Source organism: Eucyclogobius newberryi, unplaced genomic scaffold (assembly GCF_026437365.1).
Source record: "Eucyclogobius newberryi isolate DKJ021-1_F unplaced genomic scaffold, fEucNew1.0.hap1 SCAF_19, whole genome shotgun sequence".
Taxonomy (NCBI): Eukaryota; Metazoa; Chordata; class Actinopteri; order Gobiiformes; family Gobiidae; genus Eucyclogobius; species Eucyclogobius newberryi.
Window position 1 is genome coordinate 28,261,920 of NW_027315823.1, and position 21,900 is coordinate 28,283,819.

General features: G+C 41.1%; 1 protein-coding gene across 1 annotated transcript; it reads left to right on the forward strand.

Annotated features, from left to right (window-relative positions):
- Nucleotides 1–1,192: 1,192 nt before the first annotated feature.
- timeless (timeless circadian clock) lies at nucleotides 1,193–21,307 on the forward strand. Its single transcript, XM_072452580.1, has 29 exons — nucleotides 1,193–1,322; nucleotides 3,360–3,513; nucleotides 4,269–4,383; nucleotides 4,462–4,524; nucleotides 4,824–4,925; nucleotides 5,422–5,577; nucleotides 5,650–5,783; nucleotides 6,305–6,392; nucleotides 6,469–6,645; nucleotides 6,787–7,004; nucleotides 8,793–8,896; nucleotides 8,979–9,148; nucleotides 9,300–9,422; nucleotides 10,803–10,954; nucleotides 12,094–12,191; nucleotides 12,382–12,499; nucleotides 13,623–13,824; nucleotides 14,714–14,853; nucleotides 15,374–15,453; nucleotides 15,535–15,658; nucleotides 15,765–15,847; nucleotides 15,927–16,114; nucleotides 16,964–17,180; nucleotides 18,084–18,152; nucleotides 18,226–18,344; nucleotides 19,646–19,883; nucleotides 20,082–20,133; nucleotides 20,225–20,292; nucleotides 20,969–21,307. The coding sequence occupies exons 1-29, from the start codon at nucleotides 1,241–1,243 to the stop codon at nucleotides 21,091–21,093; spliced, it is 3,759 nt and encodes a 1,252-aa protein (XP_072308681.1). The 5' UTR covers nucleotides 1,193–1,240; the 3' UTR covers nucleotides 21,094–21,307.
- The last annotated feature ends 593 nt before the right edge of the window (nucleotides 21,308–21,900 follow it).

Below are 21,900 nucleotides of genomic sequence, written 5' to 3' on the forward strand. Positions count from 1 at the left end.
TTCATCTCCTGAAATATAAAACTATTAAAAGTGTAATTATGTCTGTGATCTACTCCAAGCATTTCCATCTCACTCGTAAAGCAAACACACAAATTACTTAATTAAAGACCAAAAAGAAAGAAAAAAAAGTATTGTTTCTAAAGGATTTTGTTGATTTGAGAAGATAAAAAGAGCTTGACGTAAATAACCCAGGGAATCCTGATAAATATCCAGATAAATATAAATTCATGCTTCCGTTCTGTTCTTTGTCGTCGCCACAGAACTTAATCTTTATAAAAAAAAAAACTGTTACCTGCAGTTCTTGATATTTGTAGGGGGCAGCAGTGCGCCGCTTGGTGTCGAGTCTGTCAGAAATAAAGAAGAAGAAGAGCAGCCAGAGGGGGGTTGACGTCACTTCCTGTTTGGGCGGCCCTTCCTTCGTCTTGGCGCGAGAGTCGAGTCATGTTTTTCTTTTTCTGATCGCCGCTGGATTATCGGAGAAAAGTCATCAAAAAGGCCTTTAAAGTGGCGCCAGAATCGGTCAAGGTCTCGTTCAGAACCGGAGCGGAATAACGACGTTTGGTTGAACAGGTTTGTACAAAAAATGTCTTTTAAAATGAGGAAAAGTCATTGAAACTTTGACAGTTCACTCAGTCTAACATCAGAAGATACAGGTAGAAACCGACTTAAAACCACAGAGAAATGTTGTTTTAAGTGTATTAGATGCAACGACAAGGATAAAATGTAGCGAGATCTGCAAAATTAATTAAATCTTTTGTTTCGATATTGTTTTTTTGACATGATTCTGATTCATTGTAAACATTTAGATTTAAACATAATGTACTACGACATAATATAATGTAGCATAAGTATAATTTTACGTTTTAAGTTAAGATTACTCATAATATGCACTTGACTTGCATAATCATTTAGACATGAATTGTGGCCTCTATATCAACATCATCTATATGTTATTATAATTGAGAAGCTTATTTCTGAAATTGTTTTAATAATGTTGGTATTTATATTTACCTATTCCTATTCCTATTTTTTGGTACATAATAGAGGCTTTCCAGACCTGTAAAACACAAATACAAACAGTGCAGCTTGTTTTTTATCAATATCTCCAATGCTTTTGTTTGATCATGGCTGATTCCTGTGTCGTTTTGCCTTTCTTTGTTCCTTTTTTTTTCCCCTCTGTTTGTTTGTTTGTTTCTTCCGACTGACCCTGGACTCGCCGGTGCAGAGGCGATAAGTCAAAATGAACTGTGAGTTGTTGGCCACGTGCAGCGCTCTGGGTTTTCTGGAGGGCGACGTCTACCATAAAGAATCCGACTGTCTGGGTGAGTCTGATGTTCTGATGTTCTGTCTGGGTGAGTCTGATGTTCTGATGTTCTGTCTGGGTGAGTCTGATGTTCTGATGTTCTGTCTGGGTGAGTCTGATGTTCTGATGTTCTGTCTGGGTGAGTCTGATGTTCTGATGTTCTGTCTGGGTGAGTCTGATGTTCTGATGTTCTGTCTGGGTGAGTCTGATGTTCTGATGTTCTGTCTGGGTGAGTCTGATGTTCTGATGTTCTGTCTGGGTGAGTCTGATGTTCTGTCTGGGTGAGTCTGATGTTCTGTCTGGGTGAGTCTGATGTTCTGATGTTTTGTCTGGGTGAGTCTGATGTTCTGATGTTTTGTCTGAGTGAGTCTGATGTTCTGATGTTCTGTCTGGGTGAGTCTGATGTTCTGTCTGGGTGAGTCTGATGTTTTGTCTGGGTGAGTCTGATGTTCTGATGTTTTGTCTGAGTGAGTCTGATGTTCTGATGTTCTGTCTGGGTGAGTCTGATGTTCTGTCTGGGTGAGTCTGATGTTCTGTCTGGGTGAGTCTGATGTTCTGTCTGGGTGAGTCTGATGTTCTGTCTGGGTGAGTCTGATGTTCTGTCTGGGTGAGTCTGGGTGAGTCTGATGTTTTGTCTGGGTGAGTCTGATGTTCTGATGTTTTGTCTGGGTGAGTCTGATGTTCTGATGTTCTGTCTGGGTGAGTCTGATGTTTTGTCTGGGTGAGTCTGATGTTTTGTCTGGGTGAGTCTGATGTTCTGATGTTCTGTCTGGGTGAGTCTGATGTTCTGTCTGGGTGAGTCTGATGTTCTGTCTGGGTGAGTCTGATGTTCTGTCTGGGTGAGTCTGATGTTCTGTCTGGGTGAGTCTGATGTTTTGTCTGGGTGAGTCTGATGTTTTGTCTGGGTGAGTCTGATGTTCTGTCTGGGTGAGTCTGATGTTCTGATGTTTTGTCTGGGTGAGTCTGATGTTTTGTCTGGGTGAGTCTGATGTTTTGTCTGGGTGAGTCTGATGTTCTGTCTGGGTGAGTCTGATGTTCTGATGTTCTGTCTGGGTGAGTCTGATGTTCTGATGTTCTGTCTGGGTGAGTCTGATGTTCTGTCTGGGTGAGTCTGATGTTCTGTCTGGGTGAGTCTGATGTTCTGATGTTTTGTCTGGGTGAGTCTGATGTTCTGATGTTTTGTCTGGGTGAGTCTGATGTTCTGATGTTTTGTCTGGGTGAGTCTGATGTTCTGATGTTTTGTCTGGGTGAGTCTGATGTTCTGATGTTCTGTCTGGGTGAGTCTGATGTTCTGTCTGGGTGAGTCTGATGTTCTGTCTGGGTGAGTCTGATGTTCTGTCTGGGTGAGTCTGATGTTCTGTCTGGGTGAGTCTGATGTTCGCGGTCACATTTGTAGATTATGGTCAAGTTTTACTCCGTGTTCTCATTCGTTTCATCTCAAATGTTCAATAGTTCAGTTGCAGTTGTATATTATCCGTACTGTGTTGTTGTTTTGATATTGCTTACATTTTTCGGGCTGTAGGTCTTAACCCTAACCCTCGTCTAGTCGATAAATTATGTTTATTGGAATTGTAAAGGTTTATTCTCACAGCAGCAGAAAGCAGAGCTGGATTAAAATGTGAGTTTATTCCTTTTTATCTCAAGAAGGCCAGAGTTGACTTTGGGCTTTTGTTTTCGGAAAGTCAGCTGCAGATTTTAACTTTTGGGTTAGGTTTATCACGTTTGCTCTTTACCAACACTTTTGGTACGTAATAGAGGTGATTTTTAGCCTTTTTCAGGTCTTTTTTTTATGGCAATAGACCCAGTAATATGACTTTTAAAGCTGTTATTAATGTTAAATATGCTATTGAAAGTTCCGCTGCGACACACAACGTTAAACTATTTGCTTTTTTTATTTACTCATTTTGATTAGCTTGTTTTGGACTTTAAGACATGGTTTCCTCCAGAAAAGTGAATACATTTTAAAACTTTTTTTTCACGTTTGAATAGCTGTGTCAGGTACGTCCTTGTTGCTTCTTAACATCGGACTAATACATTTCCTTTTCGCTTGCCGCAGAGGGCGTGAAGGACTTGATCCGGTATCTGCGTCACGAGGACGACACTCGGGACGTCCGGCAGCAGCTCGGGGAGAGCCAAATCATTCAAAATGACCTTCTCCCCATCATCGTTCAGCACGGACAGGAAAAGGCTTTGTTTGATGCATGTATTAGGTAAAGCGTGAGTGTTTGCGCTGTAATTTAATCACATTATTGGAAGGTTTTTTATTACATTTTGCCTTCAGTTATTTTATTACTTGGTTTACGGATCCGTCACACTTAGATGATTGATTTCTACAATATAAATAAAATTGATTATTATACTTTTTTTTTTTTTATAAAGTACCGCCGACATCGAAAAATAGCTTTAAATGAAATATAAAAAGCGGTATTAAGTCAAAAGATAAGAGCGCGTGAAGCAATTTTTCGTCAAAATCCTGCGAGAGTCATTTATTTTGGAAAGCATTGTTGTGACGGAGCGGTGCCGTCCAGCGCGGGGCCCCGGCGAGAGCGCACGCGCCCGTTTCCTTGTCTGCTACGCGCAAATACACATTTTACACCCGTTTACCACATTTTCTCCAGCGCGTTTTGCCGTGACTAAGGCTGTACACTTAGAAGCGTCAATTCTACCGATGCAAAACACGCTAAATCTACTGTCACACTCACCTGCGCGCCGCGTCTCCCCCCCTTCTCCTCTCCTCCCCCCCTCCTCCCGTGGTGCGTTTTGTGCTTACACGGAAAAAAACCTCTTGAAATTGAAATTATATTTATATTTCGCCCGCCCGTTCAATATATTTCATTTAAAAATCCGTAAACCAAGTAATAAAATAACTGCGGCCTTAGTGTGATATCTTATTATGTAACTTCAAACCCTCCTCTTAAATGTCCACATATCTGCAGAGGCATTTGAAGTGTTATCGTGTGTTTAGGCTGATGGTGAACCTCACGCAGCCGGCCGTGCTCTGCTTCGGGAAAGTGCCGGACGACCCTGTGTTCAGACATCACTATATGGAAGTGACCGCTCATTTACAAGCCTACAAAGAGGTACTGCATTTATAATTTAATACCTTCTTCTTCTTCTTGTCACTTTGTATAAATGTGCTCGTGCTGTTGTGCCTTCAGGCCTTTGCCAGTGAGAAGGTGTTCGGCGTGCTGAGTGAGACGCTGTACAACCTTTTACAACTGGTGAGTTATTACAGTTGCATATTACAGTTCATTTCGGAAGATTCATTTTGTTCTTTGTGCCGATTTAGAGTTTTATGTAATATTCCGTATTTTCCGGACTATAAATCACACATTTTTTCATTTTTTCTTATACTTATATTTATACTCATATACTTATACTCCGGACCGACTTAAATGTGATATTTTCACACTTGCAACCGCTTTTCATACTCCAGTGCAACTTATATGTTTTTTTTCTTCTCTACTATGCATTTTTTGTCCGGAAAATACGGTACTTTATTATTTTGTTCCTGTTTTAGGACTGGGAGCAGCGGCAGGAGGAGGACAATCTGCTCGTCGAGAGGATTTTAATGTTGGTCAGAAATGTGCTTCATGTTCCAGCAGATCCTAACGAGGAGAAGGTCAGACTCGCTTATTATGAATCTTCCATGAAGGGTTTATTAGAAAATGTTCATGTAATGCTCGGTGCTCTCTCTCATCCCCCATTTCACTCTGTACTTTCCTGTCAATAAAGGCTACGGGCCACAAAATCTTAAAAAAAAGAGAGAGAAAGAAAGAACACTCATTTGATTTTTATTGACGTGAAAATAGATATATATTTTCTAGGCCTGGGAAAATGTATTTTTTTCCCCTGCAATTGCGCTATAATTAATTGACACGGGTATTAATTTTCCTTGCGTGCATGTGCGCTAACACTCTTGAGTGCCATTGCATTAAACTGTCCGCTCTGCAGTAGTTTCTGTGTGAATCCCTTTAAAAACCACGTGTTCAGAGCGTTCAGTCTGTTTGAACTGAAGGTACACAAGTCAATGTTTCATGTTCATCAATCCTGATCTAAAATGCTCTGCCAGTGTGTCGTTTGCGTCTCGCTGTGACTCACTCCTGTCTCCTGAACAGAAGGTGGACGACGACGCCAGTGTCCACGACCGCGTTCTGTGGGCGCTGCACATGAGCGGCTTCGACGACCTCGTCAAGTTTCTGGCCTCGGCCCAAAGTGAGCAGCAGTGGAGCATGCACGTTCTGGAGATCATCTCGCTCATGTTCAGGGACCAGGTACAGTTTAGCCGTAATGGACTGTGTGAATGTGTCCAGAAGCAGTCGAAACTCTGGATTTACATTTTTCAGACTCCTGAGATCCTGGTGAGCGCTGGTCAGGCTCGGTCAGCTGAAGAGAAACAGAGAGACTCTTCAGAGCTGGAGGCGCTGAGGCAAAGAGAGCAGGCGGCCAAACGCTCCAGGACTTTACAGAGAGGAACCAGGTGAAGGACACGCCCTTTATGTGTTCATGGAGTTAGTGCCGTCAGTCGATTAAACTACTTAATCACACATTTGAACTATGGTCGTTCACATTGTGCACCAAGTTTGATGTAAATATTTTAACATAACAAACTATTCTAATTTGAATCTAATTATTTTATCAACTATTTATTTTATGTAATTTTAATATTTTGCAAACTTCAATAAACCCTTTAAATGTAGTGTGGCTGTAGTCGACTCCAGAACGAAAGAACAGTTCATGGAGACCGGATATGTTATTATTATGTTATTATATTGTGATATATTACTGTCCTTATTATATAATTAAATGTTAGTAATATTAGTAATATAGCCCCATCTTCAGGTCTGTTGTAGAACTCCCACCACCACATGAAAACGTGTTTGTTTCAAGTTTCTTTTTATGTTTAAAAAAGAAATGGTAAAAAAAAAAGACAGTGTTTTTAACCTGCGCTCTTTATTTGACGGTAGCACAAGGGTTAAAAGTATTCCCTTCTTTTGTCAGGCATTCACGGTTTGGAGGGTCTTTCGTCATCCGAGGCCTGAAGTCGGTCGGGGACAACGACGTGATTTACCACCAGAAAATAAACAATGTACGTTTTAGCTGCGTTTTCCGTCTTTGAAAAATGACCCACTTCAGTGCATCACATCTGCTCTGTGTCTCTGCAGTTTAAAAATCACACCCACGACTCTGGCAAAGCGGTGCGGCGCGTCCCGAAGCGCCACCGCCGGGCTCACGAGTGCAACGACAAGCGCCGCTCGGCTCTGAACGTGCGACTGTTTCTGAGGGAGTTCTGCATGGACTTTTTGGAGAACTGCTACAACAGCCTCATGTACCTCGTCAAGGTCAGACGCAACAACTTCTCGACAAACATTTCACACAACGGCTTATTGTTTTAAGGCCTGAAACTGATTCCTGGGCGTCAGTCAAGTGGGGCTAGACCGAGAAGTTCAACCTAAGACTTGTGCGTGGTCCTTGTCCCGCAGGAGAACCTGATCCGCGAGCAGACGCAGCAGCACGACGAGACGTACTACCTGTGGGCGCTGAGCTTCTTCATGGCGTTCAACCGGGGAAACGGCTTCAGGGCGGAGTTCGTGTCCGAGACTATGTCGATCCGGGCGTTTCACTTCATCGAGCGAAACATCACCAACTACTACGAGATGATGCTCACCGACCGCAAGGAGGCCGTGTCCTGGTCGCGCAGGTCAGAGGGAGGAGCGCACTGTTCACGCCGTGTCAGGCTCCGTTTTACCTCGCCAGTCTCATCTTTAAGCACTAGGGATGGCACGCTTTCAAATATTAGATTGTTGTGAGGATAAATATGGCGATTTAACGATTATTTGCGACCAAAACAACAATGAAATCCGACATTTTCTTTCCTTATTTGTGCTCCTCGACGTGTGACCAGGTTTATGAAATCAAACTTTCCGAATGATTAATTTACCGGTTATGTAAACGGCGAGATAAAAAGGCACTTTACATTTATGTTTTACTTTTTTGACTGAATGCAGAGCAGAAAGGTCTTCATTTTGCTTCTAAAATTGTTGCATTTATTCTAATTTAACTAAAAAAATACATAATTGAATGAAAATTTTCACTTTTCTCTAAATTGAATCAGAAAATAAATTTAAATAAATTCTCAAATTGTCACGATCATAATTTTTTTGCTCTTACCATTATATTGTGACCTAAATAATCATGATTATCGATTTAACAGAATCATTTTGACATTCCTATTAAACACAGGCTAAATATTTAGATAAACGGTTAAAGGCGCAATGGACGATTTTTCGGCGATTTGAGAACGCAGGTGGAAGTGCGCATGCGCACTCCCCCGTGCGGACCGATACAACACACACGTGCGTTTGTTTATTAGCGCAACGGAGCGCATCACATCGCTCGTCTCCCGTAGATTTCTGTCCACTTCTGCGTCAGTTCGAACTGTCTTTCTCCGTCTTCATTTTGCCCCGTACACTGAGGGAACTATATTATGATAGATCCATGCGCTTAGGCACGCGGAAACGTGGGGACGAACCGCACGCGGCTGCAGGTGAGCGATAGGTGCGTTTTATGATTGATACGTGGCAGGACAAATGATTTATCCACGCCACGAGGAAATATGATAAAAAATTTGCTGAAAAAAATCGTCCATTCCACCTTCAAGGCACCACTGACTACTGTTTTACTAATTATTCGTTTGATAATAACCAATGTTTCAGCAGCCAGACTTTGCACAATAACTCCATTTCCTCCATTGTCCTAATAGAGGTAAAAACATTAAACGTTCAATGAGACAACAACAAAAACGTAACGTGGCATTACAAGAAATTAAACATTAAACTTAACAGTAAACGGACTCGTAACATGACAAAACATCCGAGAAATTAAACAAAGAAATAGTGGTTGAACGAGCTCATCTATGAAAAACATTTTTTTGCATTCGTTGGTGTAGTTTCTCAACAAAAAGTATATTTCTACATTTAACGCTTTTTACTTTTACAGAGTTGCATCAATCTACTTCACAGGCAATACAGTTCAGCTCACACCAGTAACAAAGGGTAAAGATAACAGATTCAAACTATAAGAGTTTTGAAACCGCAACAAAATGCACTATTAACATGTTCAAATACAAAAATGGCTGAGGAGTTGTTTTGATGACGTGTGATGCAAAATTACTTTTTCTTTGAACTATCTTATATCTTTGTTCCCTCATCAAAAACAAAACCTGGAGTTGTTTTAAGCTTCGTTTACGCCTTTTTCATTAATCCTGTTAGTGAGGTCCTCTCCCGCTGAGCCTCACAAAAACATAGTTTCAAATTTCCCTGCCGTGACGTCAAAAGCAGCGCTCCGAGATCTTGCTCCAAAATCGCCTCAGATAGTTTAAGTGTTTGCGGAGGTCAAGTTGTTTTATATCTTTAGGTCTTAAGCCTATTTCCTGTGCTTTTTTCATCTTTTTTTGCTCCAAGTGCTCATCATATAATCTCTATCGCAGGATGCACTTGGCACTCAAAGCCTATCAAGAACTCCTCCTCACCATCAACGAGATGGACCAATCGCAGGACGAGAGCATCCGCCAGAGCTCCGGCGTGATCAAAAGTAACGTCTGCCTCCTCGTATTACGTAACGGCGTAACACTTCACCGGGGTAACGCTTCGTACGTGTTCCGTGTCCTTCCCAGGTAATATCTTCTACATGATGGAGTACAGGGAGATCCTTGTGACTCTGTTGAGGAAATTCGATGAGACCAAACAGCCCCGGTCGTACCTGCAGGACCTGGTGGAAACGACGCATCTGTTTCTGCGAATGCTGGAGAGGTTTTGTAAAGGTCGCAGAAACTTGATGGTTCAGGTTAGCATTTTATCGACTAGCCAAACGATTAATCCTATTACTAACACGTTTTTGAACAAATGAGAGTTTAGATATGGGCACTGTATTTGATAGAGAATACTGACTGACATTCTGACACCGTTCGAATCCCGTTGTTTCACGTTTTCCGCAGAGAAAGCGAGTGAAGCGTAAAAAGTCCAAAGGGAAGAAGTCGCCCGTGTCAGCGCCGACGCCCGAAGCTCTGGCTGAGACCTGGAAGATCGTGGAGGAGGAGCTCAGAGCCATCGAGTTTAAGGTCAGCGAGGTGTCCCATCTATAATCCATCACAGGCTGTGAAATAGACGGGGGTCCGCAAGCAGTTGAATCTCCGCCCACGGTTTGAAATAGGAGGGGGCCCGCCGTGCCCCTCCTCGAAAAAAAATCAAGATTTAACTAGTAATTTGGCCATATTCGGGGCATTTTCATTGCTTAAGTTTCGTTTCGACGGACATGCCCACTTCGCACGTCTTCTCGCTTCTCATTGGCCGAGCGATCTCCGTGATGTAATCTGATTGGCCGCTGCTTTTGTGTTGCGTTCACGTGTCCTCGGAAATGCCCGGTCTAATTCTTGGGGCAATGTATATATGTTAGTTTATTTTGTAGGACCTTCATATATTCCACAAGATCACCTTGTGTCAAATGCTGTAAACAGTATTTATTTTGTATCTAAGAAACATTATTATATTGAATTAAACAGTTTTAAAGATCATGATCTCTGGTTTATATGATTCAGTATTTGTGCTCTTCATATTAAATAACAGATAAAAGTACTTTAAATTGTTTTACATGCTGATAACGGGGTGCACGGTGGCAAAGGCGGTTAGCGCTCTTGCCTCCCAAGAAGGGTTCGATTCCCGGACCAACATCACATGATCTCTCTGGGTGGAGTCTGCATGTCCTCCTCGTGTTACCGTGGGTTCTCTCCGGGTTCTCCGGCTTCCTCCCACCGTTGGCCCTGCGACAAGTTGGCCACTGTCCAGGATGTACCCCGCCTAAGGCCCGAAGTCACTGGGATAGGCTCCAGTCACCCGCGACCCCGAAAGGGAACAAGCGGTAGAAAATAGATGGATGGACATGCTAATAACCAGGTTTAAAACAACACATTTATCTTGTTCTTATGGCGCCGCGATGCCGCGCGCGCTTGTGGGCCCCTGAAATTGCTTGGGGGCCCTTAACTTTGAAAATCTATTTCTCAGCCTGCCACGAAACTTTTACCACACAGAGCAAGAGGCAGACAGTGTATCAGTATTTAGATGATATCATGAATGTTGTTTTGAAAATATGCTACGTTTGAATATTGAGTGCGTTTTTAGAGTAAAACATTCAACAAAAAGAGCTGATGAGAAATAAAATACAAAAAGTATCAAATTATATGATATTTCTGCACTTTTGTGATTATTTTTTACATACATTTCTCATTTGTTAATTAAACCTCAACTAAAACGACAATAAAGACATTGTTTTTACATATTTCTGTTGCATTGACATAATGTTGTCTGGATATTGTTACCGGGAAACTCCAAAGAAATATCAATATTGATCCCTTTTCATGGAACGCGATAAAATTTTTATAAAACTTTAAACTTTTAAAATTTAACCAATATTTTTAAATAAAATAAATATTCCATCTCCGCAGCTCTCGCCGTCGCTGACCGAAAGCGTGGTGCCGTTCGACGCCACGTCCGAGATCCCGCTGGACGATCAGAGGACCGAGGTCATGGTCAGAGTCCAGGACGCGCTGCTGAACCGCCTGGGCCCCGAGGCTCTGGGGCTGCTGAGGGCCGCCAGGTAAGACCCACTCAGTCCGGAAGGAGACGTGGAAACTATGCTCTTTCACCGGTTTGTGGAGCGGACGAACGATCGATGCCAAAGAGCTCCTGCACGCGACGTCACACTATCCCAGCATGCACCACGACACGCCCACCGACGGTGACGAAAGGCCGGGTTTTTGTACTCGAACGAAGATCATAGCCGACATACGCACCATGGAAGAAATAACCGCCGACTCAATTTGAAAAAGGACAAGTTCAACAATGGACAAAATGGGGCTCTTACTTTAGGCCATAATATCCGCTAACCTCCATTTATTTTTTGCTTATGGTCCTGCCCCGTTTTATTTATTTTATTTATTTATTTTATCATATATATATATATATATATATATATATATATATATATATATATATATATATATATATATATATATATATATATATTCCCCCTTCTTACTCTGCCTTTGCATAGGTCAGTTTGTTTTATGTATGTTTTTGCTGTTTTCTGTTTAAAAAAGTGATGGTTAAATAAAAAATGGAACTTTATCTGAGTTTTAGAGAGATAATCTGAGCTTTTTACCAGATTTACCAGTGGAAAGTGAATCGGATTCGTCAACATACACAATCTAAACTCTGTAAACTACGTGACAATGTCATTTAATCCGATTCGTTTTTAAGATGTTTTGTTATTTACAACTTGATCCCATGGACAAAGATGAAGTCCAGGGGGTAAATTTCGGCCTGTTTCCTCCCCTAGTCGCGTCCGCAGAGCAGTGTCGGCTTTTTGAGGAGCACCAGATCTAAAACCGGTCTGAAACAGGATTATTTCAGGGCTAGATCAGGGCTAAACCGGGTCTAAACCGGACTGCACCATTGCAACTTAGCAAAAAGTGGAAAACTGAACGCTAGAACTGAAGAAGAAACTCCACCAATGGAACATATAACAATCTGAGAACCTCTGCTGTTGACCTTTTATTGCCTTTGTCACTTTTTTTTAAGAAGAGTTGTACATTGTATAAAGAAAAACAAAGTCTATATTCATTATGTGTGTCTGACCAATGGGAAATGGTCAGAATGGGTCCTACACCAGATGTTTGCAGATCTTCTCGGTCGTGAGCTGATGTATTCTTTCTGTTCTCCGTTATTGTCGTTCAGGGAGGTGTGGCCTGAGGGAGACGTGTTCGGTTCTCCCGACGTTCAGCACGAAGAGGAACTGGAGCTCCTCAAACAGATCCTCCAGGCGAACCTGCCGAGTGAGTCTCCGTTCGAATAGCGCTTTGGTTATTCACAGCTTCTATCGCTTTACTCGTTCCATTGTACAACCTCGACACAAATAAACTGTCCCAGTGAATGTGTACTTTGGCTTTTAGGCTCATTGGTTCAGTGTAGAGACGGGAGATGTTTGTTTTTGTCAACGTTTTGTCGCGTTTGTCCCTTTTTCAGGGTCGTCGGCCCCTGAAGCTCCAGAAGATGAAGACGACGGAGCAGAGTTTGAGGAGGAAGAACTGGAGACGATTCAAGTGTCGGAGCAAGAGTTCAACTTTCTGGATTTTATCAAGAGGTAGATGTATTACTTAGGTCCTGTAGGTTTTTTATATTATCCCTCCGATCTCGTAGTTGTAGTAGTTGTTGCTGTTCTTGCTGTTGTTGTTCTTGTCCGTGTTGTTGTTCTTATTTTCGTTCTTGTTCTTCCTTGTTGTTCTTCTCGTTCTTCTTGTTCTTGTTCTTGTTCTTCTTCGTTGTTATTGTTGTTGTTGTTCTTCTTCTTCTTCTTCTTCTTGTTGGTGTCGTTGTTCTTGTTCTCTTCTTGTTCGTCTCGTTCTTGTTCTTCTCCTTCTTCTTGTTCTTGTTCTTGTTCTTCTCCTTCTTGTTCTTCCCGTTCTTGTTTTTCTTCTCGTTCTTCTTGTTCTTGTTCTTCTCCTTCTTGTTCTTCCTCTTCTTGTTCTTCTCGTTCTTGTTCTTGTTCTTCTCCTTCTTGTTCTTCCCGTTCTTGTTTTTCTTCTCGTTCTTCTTGTTCTTGTTCTTCTCCTTCTTGTTCTTCCTCTTCTTGTTCTTCTCGTTCTTGTTCTTGTTCTTGTTCTTCTCCTTCTTGTTCTTGTTCTTCTCCTTCTTGTTCTTGTTCTTCTCCTTCTTGTTCTTCTCCTTCTTGTTCTTCTCGTTCTTGTTCTTGTTCTTCTCCTTCTTGTTCTTCTCCTTCTTGTTCTTCTCGTTCTTGTTCTTGTTCTTCTCCTTCTTGTTCTTCTCCTTCTTGTTCTTCTCCTTCTTGTTCTTGTTCTTCTCCTTCTTGTTCTTCCTGTTCTTGTTCTTCTTCTCGTTCTTCTTCTTCTTGTTCTTCTCCTTCTTGTTCTTCCTGTTCTTGTTCTTCTTCTCGTTCTTCTTCTTCTTGTTCTTCTCCTTCTTGTTCATCCCGTTCTTCTCGTTCTTCTTCTTCTCGTTCTTCTTCTTCTCATTATTCGTCTCGTTCTTCTTGTACATTGTTTTATGCTGCACCTTGACGTCGAAGTTAGTGAATTGTTCACTGACAATGGCAATAAAACACATTCTGATTACTTATAGAATGTCTTTCTCAAACCTGTAGAAAAAGTTCTAATGTTCCAAACTCTTAACACTGCTAACTCTAACTCTTAATAATGCTATAAATGCTTATGTTTTAATGATGTTTCTCTTTGTCCTCGTGTCCTCAGGTTCGCTCAGTCCACTATTGTGCGTCCGTATCTTCATTTGCTGAAAAGTTACTCTAAAAACAGTCCCCACACAAACCACTGCGTCGCCCGAATGCTTCACCGCGTGGCCGTGGACCTCAAGATGGACGCCCTCCTCTTCCAGCTCTCCGTCTTTCACGTCTTCAACAAACTCCTGAGTGACCCCGCTGCAGCTGCCTTCACGGTCAGACACTTTGTAATAACGATTCAAAATGAAGACGTTAACGACGATTAAATATCACGTTTAATTCATCTTAGGAAAAGTGGGACAGAGTATTTTTTATTAATTGTGTTACTAAATTGGCCCAAGGAAGAAGAGTTTTGGGATGTTTCAAGGGTTTCTAAAATATTTGGTTTATTACTTCATCCACTAATTAAAATTGACAGCAAAACCTAAAGCAAATTGTACACAATTATAATAAAAAAATATGATAAAACACAATAAATACTGGAAAATGTATTTATTTATTTAGGCTTTCTATTGCCTTTACCAAAAAAGTTTCCCACTGTATTGTAAGTCACCCTGTATTTTGAAAAATAAGATACACAGGGGCCAGACCCAGGGGCCAGACCCAGGGGCCAGACCCAGGGGCCAGACCCAGGGGCCAGACCCAGGGGCCAGACCCAGGGGCCAGACCCAGGGGCCAGACCCAGGGGCCAGACCCAGGGGCCAGACCCAGGGGCCAGACCCAATGATATGTTTCTTTTCTCTGCTTTAGTTACAGTTTGTGCATCAAGTAATTGTTTCTCTCTCTCTATTTAATCAATTTCATATTTACAAAAAATATGTCAGTACAAAAAGATAACATTTATCCAAACACAGCAAAAAAATACTAAACATTTTCTTTAAAGCAAAATTTTAGTTTTAGTTTTTTGTAAATAACATTGTTTTTCTAGCACAGTCATTTTTTCTAAGCCAAAACTGGAATATTGTGCTACTGCTTGTTGTTTGTGTGTGTTGTTATAAAGAACTAAAACATAGATGGACATTATCTGCAAAGGTCAATGTTGATCAAAGAAGGAAAGGTGGGTGTAATATGAATAATCTGACCTGGTTTCTCCGCCTTGTGCAGGAGCTGGTGACTTTTGCCAAACACGTTCTGAGAGGTTTCCTAAAAGTCGCCGCTCAGAACGACAAAGCCTTCGTGGAGCTTTTGTTCTGGAAGAATGTGGGCGCCGTGAGGGAGATGACCGAGGGCTACACCAAAGACAGGTCAGTGCATTCTGGGTCATTTCATTCACCCAAATCACAACAGTTTACACATTTAAAGGTCTTTAAAAAAAATTAACAGTTGTGCGCTATTATTTTGTCATACTTTCCAAATACAGACTTTGAGCTGTTTTGTTTCATTTAAACTCGAAAATGATTGTTCCATCCATTATTTATTGACGGACGAGTCGATATATTGGTAGTAATTATTTTGACCTTGAAATGAGCTTTCTCTTCATTTGTAACTCCAGTGTCCACTTTGTGAACTGAAACTTCGAGTCGGGCCTAATAAAAATTTAAATTTAAATTTAAATAAAATAAATACATTGGAATACATTGAAATACATTGAAATACATTGATAAAATGAGATAAAAATGGATTATAAAAATAAAGTAAATAAAATTAAATGAATGAATGAGTCAAAGTAGTTTTAAAACGTCTAAAAGAAACACACTTTAACTTTGCGGCTCAATTCAGATCATTGTTATTTTGTCATTATTTGTTATTATTTATTTGTTGCAGCGGTGGAACGAGAGTCGCCTGGACCGAGGAGGAGGAGGAGGAGCTACGCAAACTGTACGAGGAGCATCGCGATTCAGATTGTCAGTTTGGGCATTTTTGGAAACGTGTTGCTGTGTGTGTCGTTTTTTTAAATATTCGAACATCACACTTTGTCGTTTCAGTGCCGGACATCGTGGAGCACATCCTGCCTCTTCTCACCAACTGTAATCGCAATCGAAGGCAAGTCGTGGTGCAGCTCGTTCACTTGGGTTTGGTGGGCAACGCCAAAGAACTCAAGAAACCCAAGTAAGGATCCACACACAATGTCATCTTGCGTTTTTGTGTTTTTACATCACGTTTTCGTCTGCGGATTGTCAAATATGCCGCCAAAACGTGTGTATTTTTTTTACAGGAAGGGCACGGCGATTGTTCTGTGGACGGAGGAGCAGGAGGAGGAGCTGCAGATGCTGTTCGAGGAGTTCAAGGACTCTGACGGTAACAAGAGAATAGTTCACGTTTGACCGTTATTCATCGCACACATTTGTTTTTAACAAGTGCGTCGTCCCCTCCTCAGATATCCTGGGTAATATCATGAAGAAGACCACGGCCAAGCGTTCTCGAGCGCGTGTGGTGGACAAACTGCTGAGTCTGGGGCTGGTGTCGGACCGTCGAGAGCTGCACAAGAAGAGGAGCCGCGGAGCCGGACCGAGAGGCTCCAGGGGCCCGGGGAAAGGCTCCGGGAAAGGCTCCGACAGAAGCATGGTGAGTGTGGCACGAGGCACTTTTCATACGAGCCGATATCGATGGTTCAGCATCCAGAGAAACCGACGGCCGATGAGCTCTGCTGATATTTTTGATTGTTTCTCCAAATGACTACAAACTCATCCACAAACCCGTTTTACTACAAACCGCAGAAGAAATCGGTGTAGTTACGTTTTGTGCAATCCACTCTTCGTTCTAGTGTTCAAATAAAGCTTTATGCGTGTTCTTCAGGAAGCTGGTTGGTCCAAAGTCGGTCCAAAACAAATACTGGCCTCTGCTGGTAATATAAGGTAATCGATACGTTTAAAAGTGCAAATATGGGCACAATAACATTTATATTGGCAGGAAAAAAACTTTTCCCTTTTTATTTTCTTTACCTAAACTGTATTTGTGTATTTGAAAGTATTGCAGGTAGTGTTGTTTTTTGTTTTTCATTTTGCCCCTCTGACCATAATGAATTCTATCTATCTTTGCAAAATATCTTGTTTTGAGACTATAACGCTGAGAAAGGGGAACGTTTGTTAATGATGTTTTGCAGCAGAATTCGGTCACTTCATTTCTTTCCTGCTCCAGTTCATCTCCGGGGGACGCTTTCGAGCTTGACACAAGACTTCAGACCCAGATCAATTACACTCGTACTTAAAAAAGTGTGTTTTTAATCAAGTGGTGGTTATTTTTCACTTTAACTTTTGAGGATCTTAAGTTATGGCCAAAAGAAAAACAGCCAAGTAAAAAATCTTCTGGTTTTCTTGTGCAAATATAACCACAAAACTGGGTCAAACGTACATTTCTGATGAAAAAGAAGCTTTGAATTGGATTATCATTCATTTTGCTGTTTACCGTTTCCAGACAGAAGAGGAGTTCCTGTCCCAGCTCACCGGAGATTCCCCTGATGGCGACAAGGAGGATTTGGACCGAGAGCAAGAGGAGGATTCTGACGAGGACGAGGAAGACGACAAGGAGGAGAGAGGAGGCAACGTGGACGAGTCTGAAAGCGGCAACAATATCGTGACGTCATCGAAGCGCGTTGACGTGAGCGCTGTGGCCCGGGCGCTCAGACAAGAAGGTGAGAACCCGTGTTTAACCGCTGCCATTTCAGATCATTCGCTCAAATGTTTTTCCTCCCACGTCTGAACTCTGCTCCGAGCCACATGCTTTTACTGACAGAGGCAAAATGATCACTGATGAGTAGAAATGTGATTATTCGCCAAGCTGAGATGCCCACAGACCACAAACCCATCTGCGTTTTGGCTTCAGGGGTGTCACACAATCAAAATGTGTTACGATTATTCTGAGATAAAAAATCATAATTTAACGATTATTCACGATTATTGAGACAAAACGACCGTGAAATCTTTCATTTTCTTTCATTCCCGTGGCCTGACGTGTTACTGTTCCTCACCGGCTTTGCTAAATTAAACTCAAACATAAGATAAAGTTAAATATGACAAATACAGCCAGATAAATAAAAGTTCTTTATATTTAGGTATATTTTTTGGACGCTAGATTGAACTAAAAATACTTAATTTTGCTTCTGAAATAGTCACGATTATTATTATTTTGGTTCTTGCGATTATATTGTCACGATTATTGATTAACCGAATAATCATGACATCTGTCCGTCTGTGGTTTGGAGCAGACTTCAGACATTAGAGGAAGAAAGTTGGCTATTTTCTGTGTTAAATGATTAAAAGTCTGTCGTGTTTACTGTCAGGGTTTATATCGCGTGCCATTGTATTTGGTTTCAATAAGACAAGACAATAAAATGGATCAATTCGAGTTAAACGTGATCTAGTCTGTGCTACTGTAAGCTTTGTGTGAGTAAATGTAAACAAATTGATATTCAAAACAAATCGAGGTACTTCCATTTGCACTATGACTTTTGTAACGCTCTTGACTCTTCTCCTTTCACTCCATTATTAGTGAGCTGCTGTACTTGTTTTTTTGTTTTTGTTTTTTTTATCTCCAGGCATGTCCGGACCAATACTGTGGCTCCAGAACTGCCTCAACAAAACCGCAAACCACCGCGAAGAGGACGGTACGTGAGTCTGCGGCGTAAATAAAACGCACTCGACGACGGATAACGCTGACACTTGTTTTTTCTGTCATAGGCGCGTCACAGGCCGTGCCGCTGGTCCCTCTCACCGAAGATAATGAGGACGCCATGGAAAACAGGAGCTTCCACAAACTGCTGAAGAAGTTAGGACTGAGGGCTCCGGCGGACGAACAGGTCCTGGAGATGTGTGTGTGTGTGTGTGTGTGTGTGTGTGTGTGTGTGTGACGATAATATTCAGCAGTTGTTGAGTGAGAAATTTACTTTTTAAAGCTTTTAATGCTATTGAAATGTATAAAAGGTACAGCGCCTTTAACACTAACGGCCGCTTTTATTTTATTCCTCTTGCTGCCAGCAGAGGGCACACAAATGCTTGAATGAAAAGTTATTCTGATTGTTTTTATACTTTATGCTGATAGACTTGAAATGCCACTGTAATGCGTAATATCTCCATCTTGTTTTTTATTAGTTTTATTTTTTGCTTAATCCCGCCGTCTTTGGTCAGTTCCAGTGTTAATTTCGTCGACTCAAGCCTTTTTGTCATTGTTTCCGTCAATGTCACATTTTTGCTGGCTGAAACTAAAGAACGACACACCAAAAGTCATCATCATAAAGACTAAAACTTTGACTAAAGTTTGCTGCATTTTTGTTGACTTAAAACTATGACTCAAAGAACTACGGTAAATATTTTTGCTCGATCCACTTTTTAGTCCCAGAGCCACAAACTCGACGCCCAAAAAACCCAGTTGTACATGTTCATTTATCATAGTTTAAATTAAATACATCTTTTCAGTTTAGAATCAAACTGTTGTGGATTCAGTCGACTAAATTAACGTGACATTTCCGTCGAGATAAAAACTAAAATGAAAACCGCTCCACAACAAAAAATGTGCCATGAAGATATTTAGTAACTACATTTTGTCTGTTTGTGGACAGATGAAATCGGTGGTCAGATTGTAGACTTCTAGATCTTTAGTCGTTCATTTGAGAGCGAACTGTAATTTTAATCTGCTTTACAGATGAATACTCAGATGAAGGTGTAGGAGGTCGGAATTATTGGGTTCATTGTGACTATTCAGGTCACAATATATCATAAGAACCCAAAAAAATAATCGGGACCATTTTGTCAAGTTTTTTTGTGCAATCTATAGTAAAACAATTGTATTTAAATGTAAAAAACCTTTTTAATCTGGCTATTTTTGTCAATTACTTTGGCTTTCAGATAGTTTGATTTTGTTAAACTGGTCACAAACCTGAGGAATAGTAACGTATTGGACATTGGGAATGACAGGAAATTAAAACTTTCACTGTTGTTTGGTCACAGTTAATTGTGAATAATCGTTAAATCGGGATATTTTCTCACAATAATCGTAACTCTAATATTTCATCCTTTTAGTAAGAGGTTGCACCGCAAACGTAGTCAATTATTATCTTCTACACTATGAACCCTTCCGCCTGACAGTTTTGTTTGTTCGCAGGAGTCCTTCTGGAGAATCCCTGCTCGGATCACGCCGTCGCAGCTCCGTGTGGCAGCGGCGTCCCTCAGCCCGTCTGAAGACCGTCCCGCTGGAGCGGACGAGGGTCCGAGCGGGTCCTCGGAGTCCACAGACCGGGATCCAGACCAGGACCAGGGCAAGTCCGGTGAACAGAGAACCCAGGCCCTCAGAGCTCTGCTGCTGGAGAGGAAGAGGAAGCACCAAAGCACCGATGACGTGGGTGAGAGAAACTGCGGAAAAGCGATTTTCACAACTTCGATGCAAACGACAGCGTCACTTCCTGGTTCAGAGGATTCAAACGCTCTCTAATTGGCTGCAGACACATTATATCACGAATACATTATATCTGTACTGGAACAAAACAAATGTTACTTTATTACATGAACAGTTCTAACTCTGTTGCTCGTTCCTCCTTCAGCTCCTGTGTTGAACCAAAGTCCTCTGGAAGAACAGAACGGCTCACCTGAAAAGTGAGTCATTCTGGTGAAGATTTGTTTTTTTATGTTTACAATTTATTTGTTGATGTTTGTATTCATGTATGTACTTTTTTACTTCCACCAGGCCTTTCGTAAAGACAACTAAAAGGAGAAGAGTTTTAGACGACGACGACGACGAGGACAAAGAAAATGGTAAATGTCTAAATCACAGATAAGAAAAAAATGCAAATTACAACTATAATTATTTTTGTATTTGACTTGTATGTACATATATATTGATGCAGTCAATTTATCAAGTGAATATTTCTATTAATTGCAATAAATCATTTAGACAGGCTTTATTGATCCACAGGGTAAATTAATTGGACACAGAAGCTCACACATAATAAGTGGTAACGGATAAATTTAAATGGTTAAAACATAACTAACTCTGGCGATAAAGCTTCCCCTACAGTTCTCTTGTGAAAATACAGAAAACAGACTGAAAAATCTTTGTTTGTAAGACGGTATAATCACACACAAAAACATTTCTCGTTGCCAAATATAAAAGAGAGCCAGGGTTTCTCAGAAGAGTTGTCGAGGCTGGTTTTCCACCCAGTGACAGCAGGGGGCGCATAAATACATATTTAACCATCACAGGGACTTCCAAAGACATTTAATAAGGTTAATATGTTACTTGGCAAGGTATAAATAAGTGCATACAAGTACAACAGAATACAAGTAAATTAAATGTATCTAAGGCTGTGCACATTATGATGGATAAAGTTATTGTGCAAAGACAATCATTTATTTTCTGTGACTTACTGTGAATGACCTGTTCAGACGGCAAACTAAACCCATTTGTATATTTATATTTGGTTTTCCACAGATGGTGAAGGCTCCGCCCCCATGACCGTGGAACCCAATGGAGACGTGGACTCGGACGCAGAGGACCTGTCGGCTCCGCTCAAACGCAGGAGGAAGATGGTGATTGACGATGATGACGATGATTAATAGCTTCTTTTAGACCCCCAAAAAAAAACTATCACAAAGAAGAAGGAAATGAAGGTGCAAGCGGACATTTTTGTGGCCGCGTTTCCCTCACAACAAAAAGGAAACCTGCTCCCTGTTTTCATTTCAGTGTGTAGAGAACGATAACCAAGCGCTAGTCTTGTCACGATGTTAAAATTTAATGTAAATGTGCTTTTTCCACACCAATTTATTGAATATTATACCACGGTCTGAGAAAATTCCATTGCTAGCTGCCCACGAGTAGCTCTGGCAGCAATTTAAATCACATTCTGCATCGCTACGCTGCATCTCAACATAGCAACTGGTAAACAAATGCTCGACTCACAAGACAAATCACTGACGGTAAATGGACTGGTTTGTCTGCTCACAATTTAGCAGTACTTGAGCTGACCCCTGGGGGCAGAAGTGAACACAACGCAGCGCAGCAGGGACAAAAACGAGCCGCAAAACCTCATGTCATTTGCAACATTTTGAGGACTTTTTCCCCATTCAAAATATGTAATATTGTTTTTTTCTTTTAATATTGATATTTTGTCTTTGTTCAATTGTAAATAATTCTGAAACGCATAGTTCCAGGAAAGGTCCCACTTGGTCCTATTTAAGTGTTTTTTCCAGTATCAACACGAGTTTGTTCCTATACTAGTTTCAGTATCATTAGTGTATTGATTATTGATTTTCTTTTTTGCCACTTGCCTTGTTTGTCATTGCTCAAACATACACTCTCCACACAACAAATAAAGAATACTATGCTGTGGCTCCAAAGTAAATATCCATATAAACTTTATTCTA

Excerpts from the sequence above, each read along its gene's own strand:
- timeless (XM_072452580.1), top strand. The coding sequence starts at position 1,241 with ATGAACTGTGAGTTGTTGGCCACGTGCAGCGCTCTGGGTTTTCTGGAG. Across the intron at positions 4,384-4,461 it reads ATTTACAAGCCTACAAAGAG|GCCTTTGCCAGTGAGAAGGT; the intron begins GTACTGCATTTA and ends TTGTGCCTTCAG. Across the intron at positions 10,955-12,093 it reads GGGCTGCTGAGGGCCGCCAG|GGAGGTGTGGCCTGAGGGAG; the intron begins GTAAGACCCACT and ends ATTGTCGTTCAG.